At 47.8% G+C, this 16,714-nt stretch overlaps 2 protein-coding genes across 4 annotated transcripts in view; both read left to right on the top strand.

The window, feature by feature from the left end:
* The window catches only part of LOC121291118 (class I histocompatibility antigen, F10 alpha chain-like), a 47,727-nt gene extending 34,792 nt beyond the window's left edge, over positions 1–12,935 (top strand). Inside the window, exon 7 of the mRNA XM_041212184.1 lies at positions 12,412–12,935. The gene's annotated coding sequence lies outside the window, so the exon portion shown is untranslated. The remainder of the gene's footprint in view (positions 1–12,411) is intronic.
* On the top strand, positions 1,053–11,596 carry LOC121291116 (class I histocompatibility antigen, F10 alpha chain-like). 3 transcript variants are annotated; one of them, XM_041212179.1, is made up of 6 exons: positions 1,053–1,230; positions 6,037–6,297; positions 8,742–9,017; positions 9,135–9,413; positions 10,486–10,602; positions 11,098–11,596. In XM_041212179.1, the coding sequence occupies exons 1-6, from the start codon at positions 1,179–1,181 to the stop codon at positions 11,136–11,138; spliced, it is 1,026 nt and encodes a 341-aa protein (XP_041068113.1). In that variant the 5' UTR covers positions 1,053–1,178; the 3' UTR covers positions 11,139–11,596. The 3 variants fall into 3 exon arrangements, with proteins under 3 accessions (XP_041068113.1, XP_041068114.1, XP_041068115.1); XM_041212180.1 differs by lacking the exon at positions 10,486–10,602; XM_041212181.1 differs by lacking the exons at positions 10,486–10,602; positions 11,098–11,596 and adding an exon at positions 10,186–10,461.
* Positions 12,936–16,714: the final 3,779 nt, after the last annotated feature.

Below are 16,714 nucleotides of genomic sequence, written 5' to 3'. Positions count from 1 at the left end.
AGTGGAGGTGGAGGGAGATGACACTGAACAGAGAGGTGACCTGGCTGCACAGTGAGGCGGCCGGGTACAGCTGGGGGTGTGAAGGGGTCGTGAGGATGTCATGAATGTCAGGAATCTCCTGATTCAGGAACGTTTCAGCTGAATCCCCCCCCAAATCCAGGGCCAGGGTGAGGGACAGGACATGGAAGGGATTCTGAGATCCCCGTGCTAATACAGGTATAGAAGAGGCAGCCTGGAATATCTCATCACTGACCAACAATGATGGGAGAACATCTGTCCAGAGGCTTTCCCCTCACTGTGGAGGATCCCATTATCTCTTTCACCACCTCATCCCACTTTTCCTGTCTCTGCAGCAATAACCAGAGTCCCCAACGTCTGACTTAAACTGTCATCATTTACACAGTGTAAAGAGAGGAAAACAGTAGAGAGAGAGAGACAGTAAGAACACCCCCCAGTGACCCACTCAGTGCCCTGTGTGACACCCTGCCCTCCTCCTGCCACCCTCCAGGAAGATCACCTCCCTCCTCTCCCTCATGGCCTCCAGCATTACATCCAGGTTGGCATCGATGAAGTGAGGGGCAGCCCTGTCCCAGGTGCCAGGGCCTCCATCTCTCTTGTGCCATCTCACTTCCCTCTGCTCCTGTGGGAGCTTTGGCACAAGCACCAGCTTCTCCCTGAGGACAAGCAGCAGCTTCAGTGATGTCTGTCGTAGGGACTGTCAATCAGTCCCACACTTCATCTGACCCAGCTCCATCCCCACCCCCACTGGCTCTAAGTGGACAGGGAACCTGTCTCCATATCACTTACAGGGGCAACCCTGTGAAAATCTGAACTTTCATCACTTTCCCACCGGAGGCAGGTTCCTGACCCCAAAACACACCCGGATCCTGCTTCCTGCTGAAATTTCAGCTTTTACTTTCTGTTTCCCAGCCTGAATCTCAATGTGTCTGTGTTTGATCCTCCTAGTAACTGGTGACAATGGATAGTTTATTCATTCAATTGGGTATTTTTCTGAGACTAACCAATCATTCACCCTCTGGTTGTGTAATCAGGAAATGATCAAGCTTTGAGATAAACAGCTTGTGTTGTTTTTCCCAGTTTATGAACAGGATTAGTTTCCCCCCTCAGAGTGTTTCATTCCCAGTCCCTGATTGGAACAGGGAGAGTGGATTCCCAGAATGTTGCTGATCCTTTTCTCCATCTCCCTGGGTTTTTCCTGGGTCTCTCCCGGTAAGTACAGAATTCAGCCCTCCATTCTCACTCTCACTCTCTCTCTCTCTCTCTGGGGTTAATTGGAATCTTTCGGTGAGAGTTTGAAATGAGTGATGTTTGATCAGCCGCCTGTTATACAGCCAGCCTGATATTTTACACCATTGAAGTCAGCACAGTCTGTAAGACTCTGATGGCATTTGTGTCCAGCTCTCCTGACAGCAGGATGTAGAAACACTGAGAGCAGAGAAGCTTGGAGCAAATGGAAAATGATTCAAATGGACACTTTTAATTTTCACATTGATTGGGAGAAGCAAAACAGTTTCATCACTCCTGGTCTAAAGTCTTCAAAACACAACAGAGAGGAGAAGGATAATTCATGTTTAACCTACCCTAGCCTCAGCGGACCGGGTTTGTCCCAGGTTACTGTTCCAGGTTAGTGATAGACCAGGTGGGTCCCAGGTTACTGTTCCAGGTTAGTGATAGACAACTACAGAGGCATAAGGGAGGAGCTGGCCAGAATTGACTGCGAGATGAGCCTAGCAGAAAAGACAGTGGAACAGCAATGGCAGGAGCTTCGGGGAGTAATTTTGGAGACTCGGCAAAAATTCATCCCAAGGAAGAAGAAGCATGCTAAAGGGAGGACGAGGCAACCATGGCTGACAAGGGAAGTCAGGGACAGCATAAAAGCTAAAGAGAAAGCATACAATGTGGCGAAAAGCAGTGGGAAACCAGGGGATTGGGAAGCCTACAAAGACCAAGAGAGGACAACTAAAAAAGAAATAAGGAGGTAGAAGATTAAATACGAGGGTAAACTAGCCAATAATATAAAAGAAGATTGCAGGAGGTTTTTTTAGATATATAAAGGGTAAGAGAAAGGCAAAGGTGGACATTGGGCCGTTGGAAAATGACGCTGGAGAAGTAGTAGTGGGGAACAAAGAAATGGCGGAGGAACTGAATTGGTACTTTGTGTCAGTTTTCACAGTGGAAGACACGAGTAACATCCCCAAAGTTCAAGAGAATCGGGGGCAGAGGTGAGTATGGTGGCCATTCCCAATGAGAAGGTGCTAGGAAAACTGAAAGGTCTGAAGGTGGATAAATCACCTGGACCAGATGGATTACACCCCAGAGTTCTGAAGGAGATAGCTGAAGAGGTAGTAGAGCCATTAGTGATGATCTTTCAGGAATCACTGGAGTCAGGGAGGGTTCCAGAGGACTGGAAAATCGCTAATCTAATCCCCCTGTTTAAAGAAGGGAGTGAGGCAAAAGACGGGAAATTACAGGCCGATTAGCCTGACCTCGGTCGTTGGTAAGATTTTAGAGTCCATTATTAAGAATGAGATTTCAGAATACTTGGAAGTGCATGGTAAAATAGGGCAAAGTCACCATGGTTTCATCAAGGGGAGGCCATGCCTAATAAATCTGTTAGAATCCTTTGTGGAGGTAATGAGTAGGTTAGACAAAGGAGGGGCCAATGGATGTTATCTACTTGGACTTCCAGAAGGCCTTTGACAAGGTGCTGCACAGGAGGCTGCTCAGTAAGATAAGAGCCCATGGTGTTAGAGGCAAGGTACTAGCATGGATAGAAGATTGGCTGTCTGGCAGGAAGCAGAGAGTGGGGATAAGGGGGTCCTTCTCAGGATGGCGGCCAGTGACTAGTGGAGTTCCGCAGGGGTCAGTGTTGGGACCACAACTTTTCACTTTATACATTAATGATCTAGATGAAGGAACTGAGGGCATCCTGGCTAAGTTTGCAGATGATACAAAGATAGGTGGAGGGACAGGTAATATTGAGGAGGCGGGGAGACTGCAGAAGGATTTGGACAGGTTAGGAGAATGGGCAAAGAAGTGGCAGATGGAATACAACATGGGGAAGTGTGAGGTCATGCACTTTAGTAGGAAGAATAGAGGCATAGACTATTTTCTAAATGGGGAGAGAATTCAGAAATCTGGAGTGCAAAGGGACTTGGGAGTCCTAGTCCAGGATTCTCTTAAGGTTAACTTGCAGGTTGAGTCGGTAGTTAGGAAGGCAAATGCAATGTTGGCATTTATTTCGAGAGGGCTAGAATATGAAAGCAGGGATGTGCTGCTGAGGCTTTATAAGGCTCTGGTCAGACCATATTTAGAATATTGTGAGCAGTTTTGGTCCCCGTTTCTCAGGAAGGATGTTCTGGCCCTGGAGAGGGTCCAGAGGAGGTTCACGAGAATGATCTCAGGAATGAAAGGCTTAACATATGAGGAACGTTTGAGGACTCTGGGTCTATACTCGATGGAGTTTAGAAGGATGAGGGGGGATCTGATTGAAACTTACAGAATACTGAAAGGCCTGGATAGAGTGGACGTGGGGAAGATGTTTCCATTAGTAGGAGAGAGCTTGGACCCGAGGGCACAGCCTCAGAGTAAAGGGAAGACCTTTTAGAACAGAAATGAGGAGAAACTTCTTTAGCCAGAGAGTGGTGAATCTATGGAATTCACTGCCACAGAAGGCTGTGGAGGCCATGTCATTGAGTGTATTTAAGACCAAGATAGATAGGTTCTTGATTGGTAAGAGGATCAAAGGTTACGGGGAGAAGGTGGGAGAATGGGTTTGAGAAACTTATCAGCCATGATTGAATGGCGGAGCAGATTTGATGGGCCGAATGGCCTGATTTCTGCTCCTATGTCTTATGGTCTTATGGTCTCGGCCGTGTGTGTCCCAGGTTACTGTTCCAGGTTTGTGATAGCCGGGTGTGTCCCAGGTTACTGTTCCAGGTTAGTGATAGACCAGGTGTCCCAGATTACTGTTCCAGGCTAGTGATCGACCCTGTGTGTCCCAGGTTACTGTTCCAGGTTAGTGATAGACCTGGTGTGTCCCATGTTACTGTTCTAGGTTAGTGATAGACCATGTGTGTCCCATGTTACTGTTCCAGGTTAGTGATAGACCCTGTGTGTCCCATGTTACTGTTCCAGGTTAGTGATAGACCATGTGTGTCCCAGGTTACTGTTCCAGTTTAGTGATAGACCAGGCGTCCCAGATTACTGTTCCAGGTTAGTGATAGACCCGGTGTGTCCCAAGTTACTGTTCCAAGTTAGTGATAGACCAGATGTGTCCCAGGTTACTGTTCCAGGTTAGTGATAGACTCTGTGTGTCCCAGGTTACTATTCCAGGGTAGTGATAGACTGGGTGTGACCTAGATTAGTGTTCCAGGTTAGTGATAGAACCGGTGTGTCCTAGATTACTGTTCCAGGTTAGCGATAGACAGAGTGAACATAGTCTCTTCGGCCCAACCATCTTCAACTGCTTCATGAATGACCTTCCTCCCATCATAAGATCAGAAGTGGGGATGTTCACTGATGATTGGACAATGTTCAGCACCATTCGTGACTCCTCAGATACTGAAGCAGTCTATGTCCAAGTGCAGCAAGACCTGGACAATATCCAGGCTTGGGCTGACAAGGGGCAAATAACATTCGTGCCGCACAAGTGCCAGGCAATGACCATCTCCAACAACAGAGAATCTAACCATCGACCCTTGACATTCAATGGGATTACTATCACTGAATCCCCCATTACCAACACCCTGGGGGTCATCATTGACCAGAAACTGAACTGGACTAACCATATAAATACTGTGACTACAAGAGCAGGTCAGAGGCTATGAATTATGTGGCGGGTAACTCACCTCCTGACTCCCCAAAGCTTGTCCACCATCTACAAGGCACAAGTCAGGAGTGTGATGGAATACTCTCCACTTGCCTGTATGAGTGCTGCTCCCAGAACACTCAAGAAGCTTGGCACCATCCAGGAAAAAGCAGACACTTGATTGGCACCACATCCACAAACATTCAACACTCACTGATGCACAGTAGCAACAGTGTGTACCATCTACAAGATGCCCTGTGGGTATTCACCAAGGCACCTTTGACATCACCTTCCAACCCAAAACCTCTACCACATGGAAGAGCTAGGGCAACAGATGGGAACATGACCGTCTGCCAGTTCCTCTTGCTGGCATATCTTTGACAAACGAATCACCAGAGGCTCAAGTACAAGTCACGATCGTTTATTTGAGCAATTGCAAGGAGAGAACCACCTCAAAGCAGCTTGAGATAGCACTCTACCAAATTACAAGTATACAACTTATTTTTACATCACTGATCACATGCAAGAACATTGTTTAGATTCCAATCTTGTCAGCATGTAGGTTCACACTTCTAGGTACATACACCCACCTTTCACCCAGGCAGAGCCTTCTCCCCCTATCTAAGCTGGGACCATCTGTCCTTATCCGTTGAAGAGCACACTTAATCTATCTTGTTTTTTTCTCTGTCTCCAGTCTAGTTCCCAGGGTCTCTCTGGTGATTGCAGGCCCTAAGGGAGTGCAAAGTTCACCTGGTAACCTTTAACTGTTAATGTACTTGATGGCACTGACTGGCTGGGTTTTTAAATAATTCCCTTTCAATAAATTCTTACTGTATTCCCCCTAACACTCTCAAAGTAATTTGCCACCCTGATTTGGAAATATATTGCAGTTCCTTCACTGTCACTGGGTCAAAATCCTGGGACTCCCTTCCTAACAGCACTGTGGGTGTACCTACACCACACGGACTGCAGCGGTTCAAGAAGGCAGCTCAGCACCACCTTCTCAAGGGCAATTAGGGACGGGCAATAAATGCTGGCCCAGCCAGTGAAGCCCATATCCCGTACAGAGAATTATAAGGAACGACAATGAAATTGTGAGAAAGTGATTGATTATTAGAGATTGTCACTATATGGATGGGCCTCACTTTGATCAGGTGCAAGGTTCTGTACATGTTTATTAACATGAGCATCTAATTGTTTTACAGACACTAACTCACTGACTGTCATATACACGGCAACCTCTGGCATTCAGGATTTTCCCGAGGTTTCTAACATTGCGGTTGTCAAGGGAGTTCAACTGAATTATCATGACTCTAACAGCAAACGGATGATCCCCAGACAGCGGTTCATGGCAGACTTTTTCAATGCGGAATATTGGGATAATCTCGCAGATGTAGGGAATAGAAAATCGGACATAGCAAAGGAGAATCTGAAGGCAATGATGAAGAGCACAAACCAGACATCCGGTAAGGTCAGGGGTGAATTGGGGGGTGCGTGAATTGTATGAAGCCTGGAAGAGTGAGAAACGTGACATGGGATGAGAAATTCCAATTTCCCGCTGGCGGGTTGAGATGCAGAGACAAAGTCAGCGGTGAGGTTTCAGCGTGTTGAGATCACGCCCGCCCTGAGATGTGTTCGAACATTTGCATGTCACAAAAACTCATTAGTGTGAAACGGGTTTTAATAAGGCCCTGCCCTTGGGATAAAGCTAGCGGCTCACGAGAATCCCATGGCACTCAGTTCACGGTTGTTTAAAGATGAGGTGCACTCGTTGGCTTTGTGCAGTTGTGCCGGCGGTCAACAGTTTCCCTTGTTTCATTCTACGGAACAAGGGAGGGGAGCAGAAGACTGTCAGCTTTTGGGGAATCTCAGAACAAGCAAGGGTGAGTCGGTGGGGAGTGGGGAATGGGTGTGGGCTGGGGTTGGAGTTGGAGCATGGCGGGTGACATGGGAATGGCCTGACATCCTGGCTGTGGTGGGGTGTGGTATTGGGACAGTCGATCAAGGTAAGGAAATGAGGAGCCTGCAAGGTGGTGTCAGTACTGTCCAAACCTGTGTCCATCTTGGGGTTTGGGCTCTTCTCGAGCCAGCCTGCGGATGCAGCATTGTCAACTGATGCCAGGTTTCTCCCTATTTATTCATGGGATGTGGGCTTCGCTGGCTGGGCCAGCATTTATTGCCCATCCCCAATTTCCCTTGAGAAGGTGGTGGTAGCTGCCTTCTTGAACCGCTGCAGTCCATATGGTGTAGGTACACCCACAGTGTTGATAGGGAGGGAGTTCCAGGATTTTGTCCCAGTGACAGTGAAGGAATGGCACTATATTTCCAAGTCAGGATGGTGAGTGGCTTGAAGGGACCTTCCAGCTGGTGTTGTTGGTTCCCCAATGAAAATCAACCCTTGCTGCTGAACTGCACATGTTTCCTATGCACACCTCTGGCATTTACAATTTTAATTACGGATGTGTGGGGAATGGACAAAGAGGGAGAGCAGAAATGGTGCACAGCTCCAGTTACAACCTCGGGAATAACACACTGTTCATTAAATGCTCCCCCAGTGATGCAGAATCTCCCACTGACTGGCTTGTGTGTCAGGTGTGACACAGTTGGCATCACTCTTCGTTCTAAGTCAGAATGTTGTATGTTCAAGTCCCACTCGAGGACAGAAAAAACAAACACATCAGTTCAGTGCTGAGAGAGTCCTGCATTGTTGGAGCTACTGTCTTTCCAATGAGATGCTAAACCCAGTACTGGTCTGCCTTATTAGCTACATGGAGCACTATTTCAAAAAAGAGATGGTGATGTCCTGGTCAATATTTATCCCTAAACCAACATCCCAAAAACATCCACACATTCCAATATTGCTGCTTGAAAGAGCCCTCTGTGTGCATATTCACTATCCCAATTCCTACTTTATATCGGTGATGACAGGGAATTAGCTGTCAGACTCTTTGAGATATCCTGTGGTCCAGGAAATTGTTGCATCAATCAAAGTCATATTTTGTTCTTTTCCTATTTGGGAGCCAGTCAGGTGCCCAGCTTCAATCCCATCTCCCTATTCTGATTGAGATATTTACAAAGTTGTGTTCACATTGATGAAGATAAGGAGATGGGTTTGTGATTGAACAAGTTGAGAATATGGTGAGATGGTTGAGATCATCCAGGAAAGGGCAGCTTGTTGGCGAATTCCTGTCCTCTTGCTGTGTCTCAATGTATCTTCATATGTATGGGGGTGAGCTCGATCTACTCCAGTATTCCAGAATGGACAGTGTGAATCCAGGAGGCAGTGTGAAAGGAGAATGGGAATCTCTGTAATCAATACCTCTGTGAGGTAAGGAAGTGGAGATTATCAAGGACAGAGGCAGTCACCCATGGATGGAGAATGTGAGGAGAACAATCCACAGATATTAACACTACTGAGCATGTGTGTGTAGGGAGGAGGCCTCAGTGTTCCTGCTCACACAATGACGAATTCACCCTGTCAACTTACACCATAACTGGACTATCACGAACAGTCCAATCAGCCCTTCTCCCAGCACTGACTCCTGGGTCACTCCACTCAGTCCATCTCCCAGCACTGACCCCTGGGTCACTCCACTCAGTCCATCTCCAAGCACTGACCCCTGGGTCACTCCTCTCAGTCCATTACTATCTGATACAAGATCCCCTTTCCCCTCTGCTCAGACTGTGACTCTAATCCTCCATTTCTATCTGATACTAGATCCCTTTTCCCCACTGATCAGACTGTGACTCTAATCCCCATTTCTGTATGATACTAGATCCCCTTTTGCCCTTGGATCAGGCTGTGAATCTAATCCCCCATTTCTATCTGACATTAGATCTCCTTTCCCCCCTGATTTATTGCTATTTTTCAGTCACTAATGATTACTGACCCCTGTTTTGCCACTGACAGGAATCCACATTTTCCAATGGATAACAATTGTTGAGGTCACTGAAGATGGCTCCATGAAGAGATCGATGCGGTTTGGATTTGATGGAAAGGACTATATTAGTTTAGAGCCAGGCAGAATGAGATGGGTCGCAACCAATCACATTGCAGTGAAGACTAAGGAGAAATGGGACGCTGATGAATCTTGGAATCAACTTTGGAAAGAGCATATGGAACAAGGATTTGTTAGACATTTACGGTTATATTTGCAAGCTGGAAAGGAATATTTTGAAAGGAAAGGTATTTATAATAATTTTAATCCCATGTTCTGATCCAACTTCACTGGTCTATGAAAGTGTTCTCCCATTCCATTCAGTGTCTGTCTATGGTTTGTGTTTTCACCCTTTCCCATTACAGTTCAGCCTGAAGTATTCATCTCCAGAAGTGACCCCAATAGTCAGTACAAGCCGCTCACTCTCTCCTGCCTGGTTACTGGGTTTTATCCTGTAGACATCGAGGTGAGCTGGCTAAGGAATGGAGAGGTAATGTCTGAGACACTATCCTCGGGGGTTCGACCCAATCACGATGGGACCCATCAGATCCAGAAAGAGATTGAAATAAATGCTGGGGATGAGGATCAATACTCCTGTCAAATTGAACACAGCAGCCTGGCAGAGACCCAGCTCTATCAGTGGGGTAAGGAACTGTAGTGTGTGTGTGTGTGTGTGTGTGTGTGTGTGTGTGTGTGTGTGTGTGTGTGTGTGTGTGTGTGTGTGTGTGTGTGTGTGTGTGTGTGTGTGTGTGTGTGTGTGTGTGTGTGTGTGTGTGTGTGCGTGCGTGTGTGTGTGTGTGTGTGTGTATGTGTGTGTGTGTGTGTGTGTGTTGACTCTCGGCTCCCACAGCCTCTTGCTGGAGAGAGTTCCAGATGTCCATTGCCCTTTTTGTGAATCGCTTGTGGTGAATCGCTTCCTGATTTCACTACTGAGTGGCCTCAACTTGTTCCGGATTCCATCACACAGAAAATAATTTCTCTCTGTTGACCCTATCAACTCCCTTTATCATTTTAAACATCTCCATCCTTCACCCTATTAAACACAAGGAAATACATTGTCAGCTTTATAGAACCTGTCCTCGTTACTGAACCCTCTGAGCTGTGGGATCATTCTGCTGAATCTACACTGTTCCCCTCCACGGCCAATATATCTGATGTGGGGTTTGGTGTCCAGAACTGAATGTCGTTCTCCAGATGGAGTCTGACCAAAGCCTGTACAACTGAAGATTCATTTCCTCACGTTGTGTTCAAATCCCCTTTGAGATAAAGGACAACAGCCCGTTAGCCTTTCGGATTCATTTTTTATAACAGTGAATGGGCTTTTAGTGATTTGTGTACATGCCCATCCACATCTCGGATTTTTTACAGCTCCTACACTCTCAACATAATGAAAATGTTCCAATTTGTCTTTTCCAGATTTAATGTAGGTGATCCCACACTTCGCAACATTGGGGAAAACTGTGGCAGATGGAATTCACTCATTTAATCTGTCAATGTCCCTTCACTGTGTCTCCTAACTTAGTATCATCTGTAAACTTGGATATACAACTCTCTGTTCCTGCATCCAAGCCATGAATATAGACGGTGAAAAGCTGAGGCCCCAGTCCAGATCCCTGGGGAATACAACTTATCACATCCGGCCAGTGTCCCCGGTCAGACATGGGAATGGATCCGGGAACAGAGAGACAATCCTGATATTATTCAAATGTGTTTCAGAAATCCCAGAACACAGTGGAGATCTACTGTATCTTGGAATTGTAACAGGATTAGTGATCGCTGGAATTTTTATGTTCGGGATAATTGGAATGTTCATTTGGAAAAGGCAACAGAGAGGTAAGAATCCAAGAGAGGGGAATGTGGAACTGAGGGGACAGAGTGAGTGTGGGGGAATCTCCAGTACTGGGAGTACAGGACACTGAGAGGGGAGAGTGAGAGAGAGGGGAATGTAGAACTGAGGGGACAGAGTGAGTGTGGGGGAATCTCCAGTACTGGGAGTACAGAACACTGTTTAATGGAACTGATTTAATTCCCACACACAGATACACAAAGGTAAACACGTCTTGTTCCCTGTCTGATCTTCCTTTGTGTGATCAGCCCAGACCACGTCTAATATTGATCATTAAACTCACCACACACACTCACATCCTCACCCACTGAATATCGATGGAATGGAAGAGATCGACAGGATCTCCATAAAGTGTAAGGATGGAGGGGAGTGTGGGAATGAGCGTTTCTTACACAATCTCCATTCCCTCACACTTGTTGTGTTCTCGCTCTCTGATAATGGATTATTCCCCATTCTAACTGACATTTATTTTGCTTCTGCAGATTCACCAAATGTGAACTACACAACAGCTCAGAGTAATTGACTGAGGGACAGATTGTTGGGAATGAAATAGGAGGGATTGAAAGTTGTACAATTACATTCTCCTGGGAATTCTCTGGAAGGGGATTCTCGATCCCACAGAGAAACAATCTGAAAGATGTGAATGGTCTTTGAAGTTGTTCTTCCAGATTTCACTCGGTTCCTCTGATAATCCGACAGCAACAGGGAAGTTATGGAACTTGTTCTGTTGTGTTTGTGAATTATTTTACAATCTTGATGAACATTAATCGCACCGAATATTGAAATAATTATCAGAGACTTTGTTACTTTCACGAGGTTGACTGGGTCAGTCTAGAATTGGGGATCAGAATAGAGGCATCTCCAGTCCCTCCCTTTCCACTCCCTCCTTCCCCACACCCTCCCTCTCCACTCCCTCCCTCTCCACTCCCTCCCACGCCACTCCCTCCCTTGCTACTTCCTTCCTCTCCACTCCCTCTCCACTCCCTCCCTCTCCAGTCCCTCCCTCTCCACTCCCTCCTTCTCCAGTCCCTCCCTCTCCACTCCCTCCTTCCCCACACCCTCCCTCTCCACTCCCTCCCACGCCACTCCCTCTCTCTCTACTTCCTTCCTCTCCACTCCCTCACCACTCTCTCCCTCCCCACTCCCTCCCTCTCCATTCCCTCCTTCTCCATTCCCTCCCTCTCCACTCCCTCCTCTCCACACCTGGAGTCACTGACTCAGGGAGATGAACATAAGAAATAGGAACAGAAATGGGCCATTTGGCTCCAGTGGCATGATCCACCATTCAATAAGATCATGACTGATCCTCGACATCAACAGGAAACATTGAGTCACAGAATCACAGAATTGTTACAGTGCAGAAGGACGCCACTTGGCCCATCGTGTCTACACCCGCTCTCCGAATGAGCATTATGACTTAGTGCCATTCTCCTGTCTTTCCCCCGCATCCTTACACATTCTTCCCTTTCAGATACCAGTCTAATTCTCTTCTGAATGCTTCAATTGAACTTGCCTCCACCACACTCTCAGGCAGTGCATTCCAAACCTTAACCACTCGCTGTGTGAAATGTTTTTTCCTCATCTAACTTTTGCTTCTTTCGCTAATTACTTTAAACCTCTGCTCTCTCTTCCTGGATCCTTTCACGAGTAGGAACAGTTTCTCCATATCTACTCTGTCCAGACCCCTCATGATTTTGAAGACCTCAGTTGAACCTCCTCTCAACCTTCTTTTCTCCAAGTGAAACATTCGTTATCTCACCAATCTATCTTCATAAATGATGTTATGAAGTGTGAACATGGACATCATCGTCTATCCTTCCATATCACAGCAGACAGACAGAATCACAGCTCATTGTTTACACTGAGTGCTTTGATGGTGGAGATCGATTTTACCTGGGAATGTGCTTCCACAGATTGAACAGTGGATCCTGGATCCACCAGGTTGGGATCCTGATTCTTCAAGTGAGACTTTCTCAAGTAGTGTTTCTATCCAGGATCCACAATGTGATGGCTCTCACAGTCGAAGGGAACTTCAGGGATGATTTTCCATCACACTTTCATATTTTCAGCAACTTGTTCAGGTTGAGTGATTAACGTGAACAGAGTTAATGTCTTGAGGGAACTGAGAGAGACACATTTTATATTGATAGAAGCTGATCTATTTTGCACTTTCTGTTATGTCAGATTTATGCTGTTATATAATGTACATTTGTAAATTTTGCAACTTTAAAGTATTTACAGAGCTAAAACACATTTATATCCTCAATGTTTCACCACGTGTTGATAATTGTGGTTTGTTGTCAATAAATAATTGTCAGTAGTTGACTTGTCTGAATTCTTCTTTACTGATTTCATAAGAAAGGTTTAATTCATTCACTCAGCATCTTGTGGGTCTTGGAATGGGCAGTTGTTGGAGTTCAGTTTAATGTGAACAGGGTGAGTTCATATCAAATGTCAGCATCATTCACTGCTTTCCATCAGCGTTTATTCACTTGTTTACAGACAAGAAGGTGACAGAGCAAAAGACAAACAAGAGGAAGACGTGTCATAACTTTAGTGAATCAAACTTCAACACATTTGCCAGTGAGGTGGAGCTGAAGTGTCTCCAGCATCTCAGTAATGAGAAGTGTGGGTTACCGAGTAAAGTTAGTGTCTTGGTGTGGAAGGAGGTGACAGAGAGTGTGACTGCTAACTGCACTGTTCCATGGTCCACACCGCAATGTCGAAAGAAATGGAATGAGTTCACACAATCTGACAGTTTTTGTAGAATTCTTGCAGTTTTTATCATTTAATTGTTCATTGAAGATTTAATGGGTAATGAAGTGAAGATTCTGTTAATCGGTTTATGGGTTGGTCAGGGGTGGATGATGTCAAGTGGTGGGAAAATTCAGTTGCCATTGGAGACACACTCACTGAGGGCAGAACATCCCAGATTTGACACTAGGTGCAGTAGCAGGTGGGAAAAGGACATTTTACCCACTGGCAGCAATGGTGGCTTTTCACGCTGTATCATCCCAATACTGCCTCATTAATTATGTATTCCCGGGAAACAGGCCGTTTGGATGGTGGGCGGGTCTCATTCGCCCGCCACGCCATCACCTCGCTGCTTCATCACAATGGGCACCATATTTAAAGTGCAGCCGCGTGCACAGCTGTTCATGCTTCCAGCCCAGGACTGCTGCACAAGACATGGCCCCGAAAGGCAAGAAGACAGCAGCCGCCTGGTTTAATGACACGTCCCTCAAGCACCTTTTGTACACAGTGCAGGCCCACCGTGATGTCCCCTAGCCCCGCTCTGGCTGCAGGAGGTTCAGCAAGATCAGTAATCCGGCTTGGTAGGTGATGGCAGTGGTGGGCAGCGCCAATGCCCTGTCAAAGAGGGCAGACAGCCAGTACCACTGCAGGGTGAATTGGCTCATTCGTTCTGCCAGGGTAAGTCACTCTCCCCATCACTCTCAACTCTCACACTCACAAACCCAGCACACATCCACAGGGTTTTCACAGCTCAAGGGACAACACCACTAACTCTGACACACACCCTCACATCCCCATCAGGCTCATAGCCTCTCGAGCTCATGTCCTCATCCTGTCCATGTCTCCACTCACCACACAAACATTCCAGGTAGTGCCATGTATCCTGTTCACACTCTCTCCATCTTTTTCAGGCAGGAGAAGCTGGCTGACCTCATGAGGGAGAGGACCCAGACTGTGGGTGGAGTGGCCCACATTAGGCCCCTCACTCACTTTGAGGAGTGTGTCATCGCGCTGGCTGGTGAGAATGTGGACCCTGCCTGTGGTGACAGTGAGGTTGGCGGTGAACACCCTCCATGTGGATCCTGCACCACATCATCCCTCTCTCAACACAACTGTGAGAGCTCTCTTTCTCTCTCCTGCTTTTCACTCTGCTGCCATGCACTAATTATCTCTACTTTGATTCACAGTGAGCTCTGCCCAGTGACCAACACCCTCAGCCAGCCAGTCCCTCAGCTCCATCCAGGTCCTCACCTCCAGCCAAGAGGCCACCTCCTCCATTGAAGAGCTGGAAATAAGTGGCCTGGAAGACCCATCACAGCGCTTACCCACATCCTCCACCAGCGCAGAGACACACACCTCGGTGGGACCCAGATCTAGAGCAGGTTCAGGTTCACATTCTGGTGGTCACCACACGGACATGTGCCTGCAACAGGAGGAGGCAGGTTCAGCCGAGCTCCCCGGCACTCGGAGGACTGCTGGGGGAGAGGCATCTGTGAGGGCCGAATCAGATGTAGAGCCTGTGGATTTGGCCTTCCAACTCATCGTGGAGAGTCAGCAGAAGGCGTGGGAACATCATGCAGAGCTGTTGGAAGCCCTCAACAAAGTGGCACATGAGTCGGAGGAGTGCGTCTGCCTGCTGTCTGATGAAGTGGTGCTCTCAGAGGCTGTCCTCTCCCTCCGAGTCTCCTTTGCCTGTGAGATCTTCAACCTCGTCCTCTGTCACCACAGAGGGAGCAGCAGGTCCACAGGAGGACAGCCAGAGCAAGCCCAGGCCCTCAAGGCCTCGGCTCTCCAGAGGACCCACACCGAAGGCATCAGAGGTAACAAGGCCGACCATTGCACAGGCTGTCTCCACCCCTGCTGCGGATGTCAGGGCAGCATCTAGAAATCTAAGGCTCCAAGTTAACCAATTCTGATCACAGCTGGTTGTATGCGTGAACACGTTTTGTCATTTTACAATCTGAAAATATATTCATTTTCACTGTGTAATGTGTAATGGTGTCTTTCAGCTTCACTGACAGGCTTCCCGAGTCCTCCCACTGCATCCCACGCCCCCTGCCCCTCACCCACCCCCCCCACTAACAGTTCAGCTGCACACAGCCGGACCGTGAGTGATTCTGGAGGGAGAAGTGTGTGTGTGTGGCAGGGCCTTTCAGAGCCTCGTGCAAACTCTCTCTCACACACACGGATCCTTCATCCATCACACTCATCTTACTGTCCCGAGCATTTTCAATGCTGCTGCTGGGGTTCTCTCTCAGGTGTCCATCTGAGCCGACCTGTATCTCCGCCCACCCACTGACCACACTCCCATACAGCACCTGATCTCACCCACCACCACTCTGGTTTCACTTTCGATTTAGCCAGCACGATGCTGCTGCAGTTTTTTCTTTGCTCTCCTGTCCTTTCCCCTCCCATTTCCTTTCCCCCATCACTGTCAACCCTCTGGCATCACTTTCCTCCTCCCCTCCGTGACCTACCTTCCACAACCCTTTTCCTTCAGGAATGTCCAGGTGAACGTACACATTCCCTTCCTTCCCAAAAATCCTACCCCCATCCACATTCACCCCCCTGACCTCCTCCTTCCCACCCCCAGGGTCAGTGTCTGCCTCCGGGTCCCAACCAACCTCCCTCGCTTTTCCCCTTCTACACTACCGTCAAACCCTCACCCTCCCAACCTATCACCTCACTCTGCCCTCGGTTACTCTCACCATTCCCTCATATCACACCTACCCTCAGTTCCCTGAACAGGAGGCCATCACGGACTCAGCAGAGTCCTCCCTTGCACGTTCAACTGGACATTCCCCCCTCCGAACTCCATCCCCTCTCTGTGCTCCTTCCTTTCCCGACACTCCTTTGCCTCTCTCGACTCCTCCCCCACTCTGAACTCCCTCCCTTTCACCTTCCATCTCCGTTATACCGGTCTCCCCAGCTGCTGTCTTCTCTGTTACTCCTCATCACCCCTGTAGTCCCTCCCCCTCCAAAACTCCCACCCACAGACATCTTCATTTCTTGACTCCCAACCTCACCCCCCCCAACACCTTCATTGCCCCCAGACAACCCCACCCCACCAGACACCTTTGTTCCCCCCTCCCAACCTCATCCCCGACACATTCATTCACCTCCACAACCTCACCCCCCCGACACCTCTTCCTCTCCCAGTCAATCCTAGACCTTCCGGTCCATCTCCTCCTCCCAAACACAACTGGACCTGCCTTTTCACCCCCTCGGCCATCATCTGTTGTGATCAGACCCTCAACGGTGACTTTCCACCTTCTGTGAGCTGCTTCACAGTGGAGCCATGTCCATGAGAATCCACCCAGCTTCCCATGGACGTTCCTCCAGGAT

The sequence above is a fragment of the Carcharodon carcharias genome, chromosome 19 (genome assembly GCF_017639515.1).
Source record: "Carcharodon carcharias isolate sCarCar2 chromosome 19, sCarCar2.pri, whole genome shotgun sequence".
Lineage (NCBI taxonomy): Eukaryota > Metazoa > Chordata > Chondrichthyes > Lamniformes > Lamnidae > Carcharodon > Carcharodon carcharias.
This window is presented reverse-complemented; position numbering and strand designations above follow the sequence as displayed.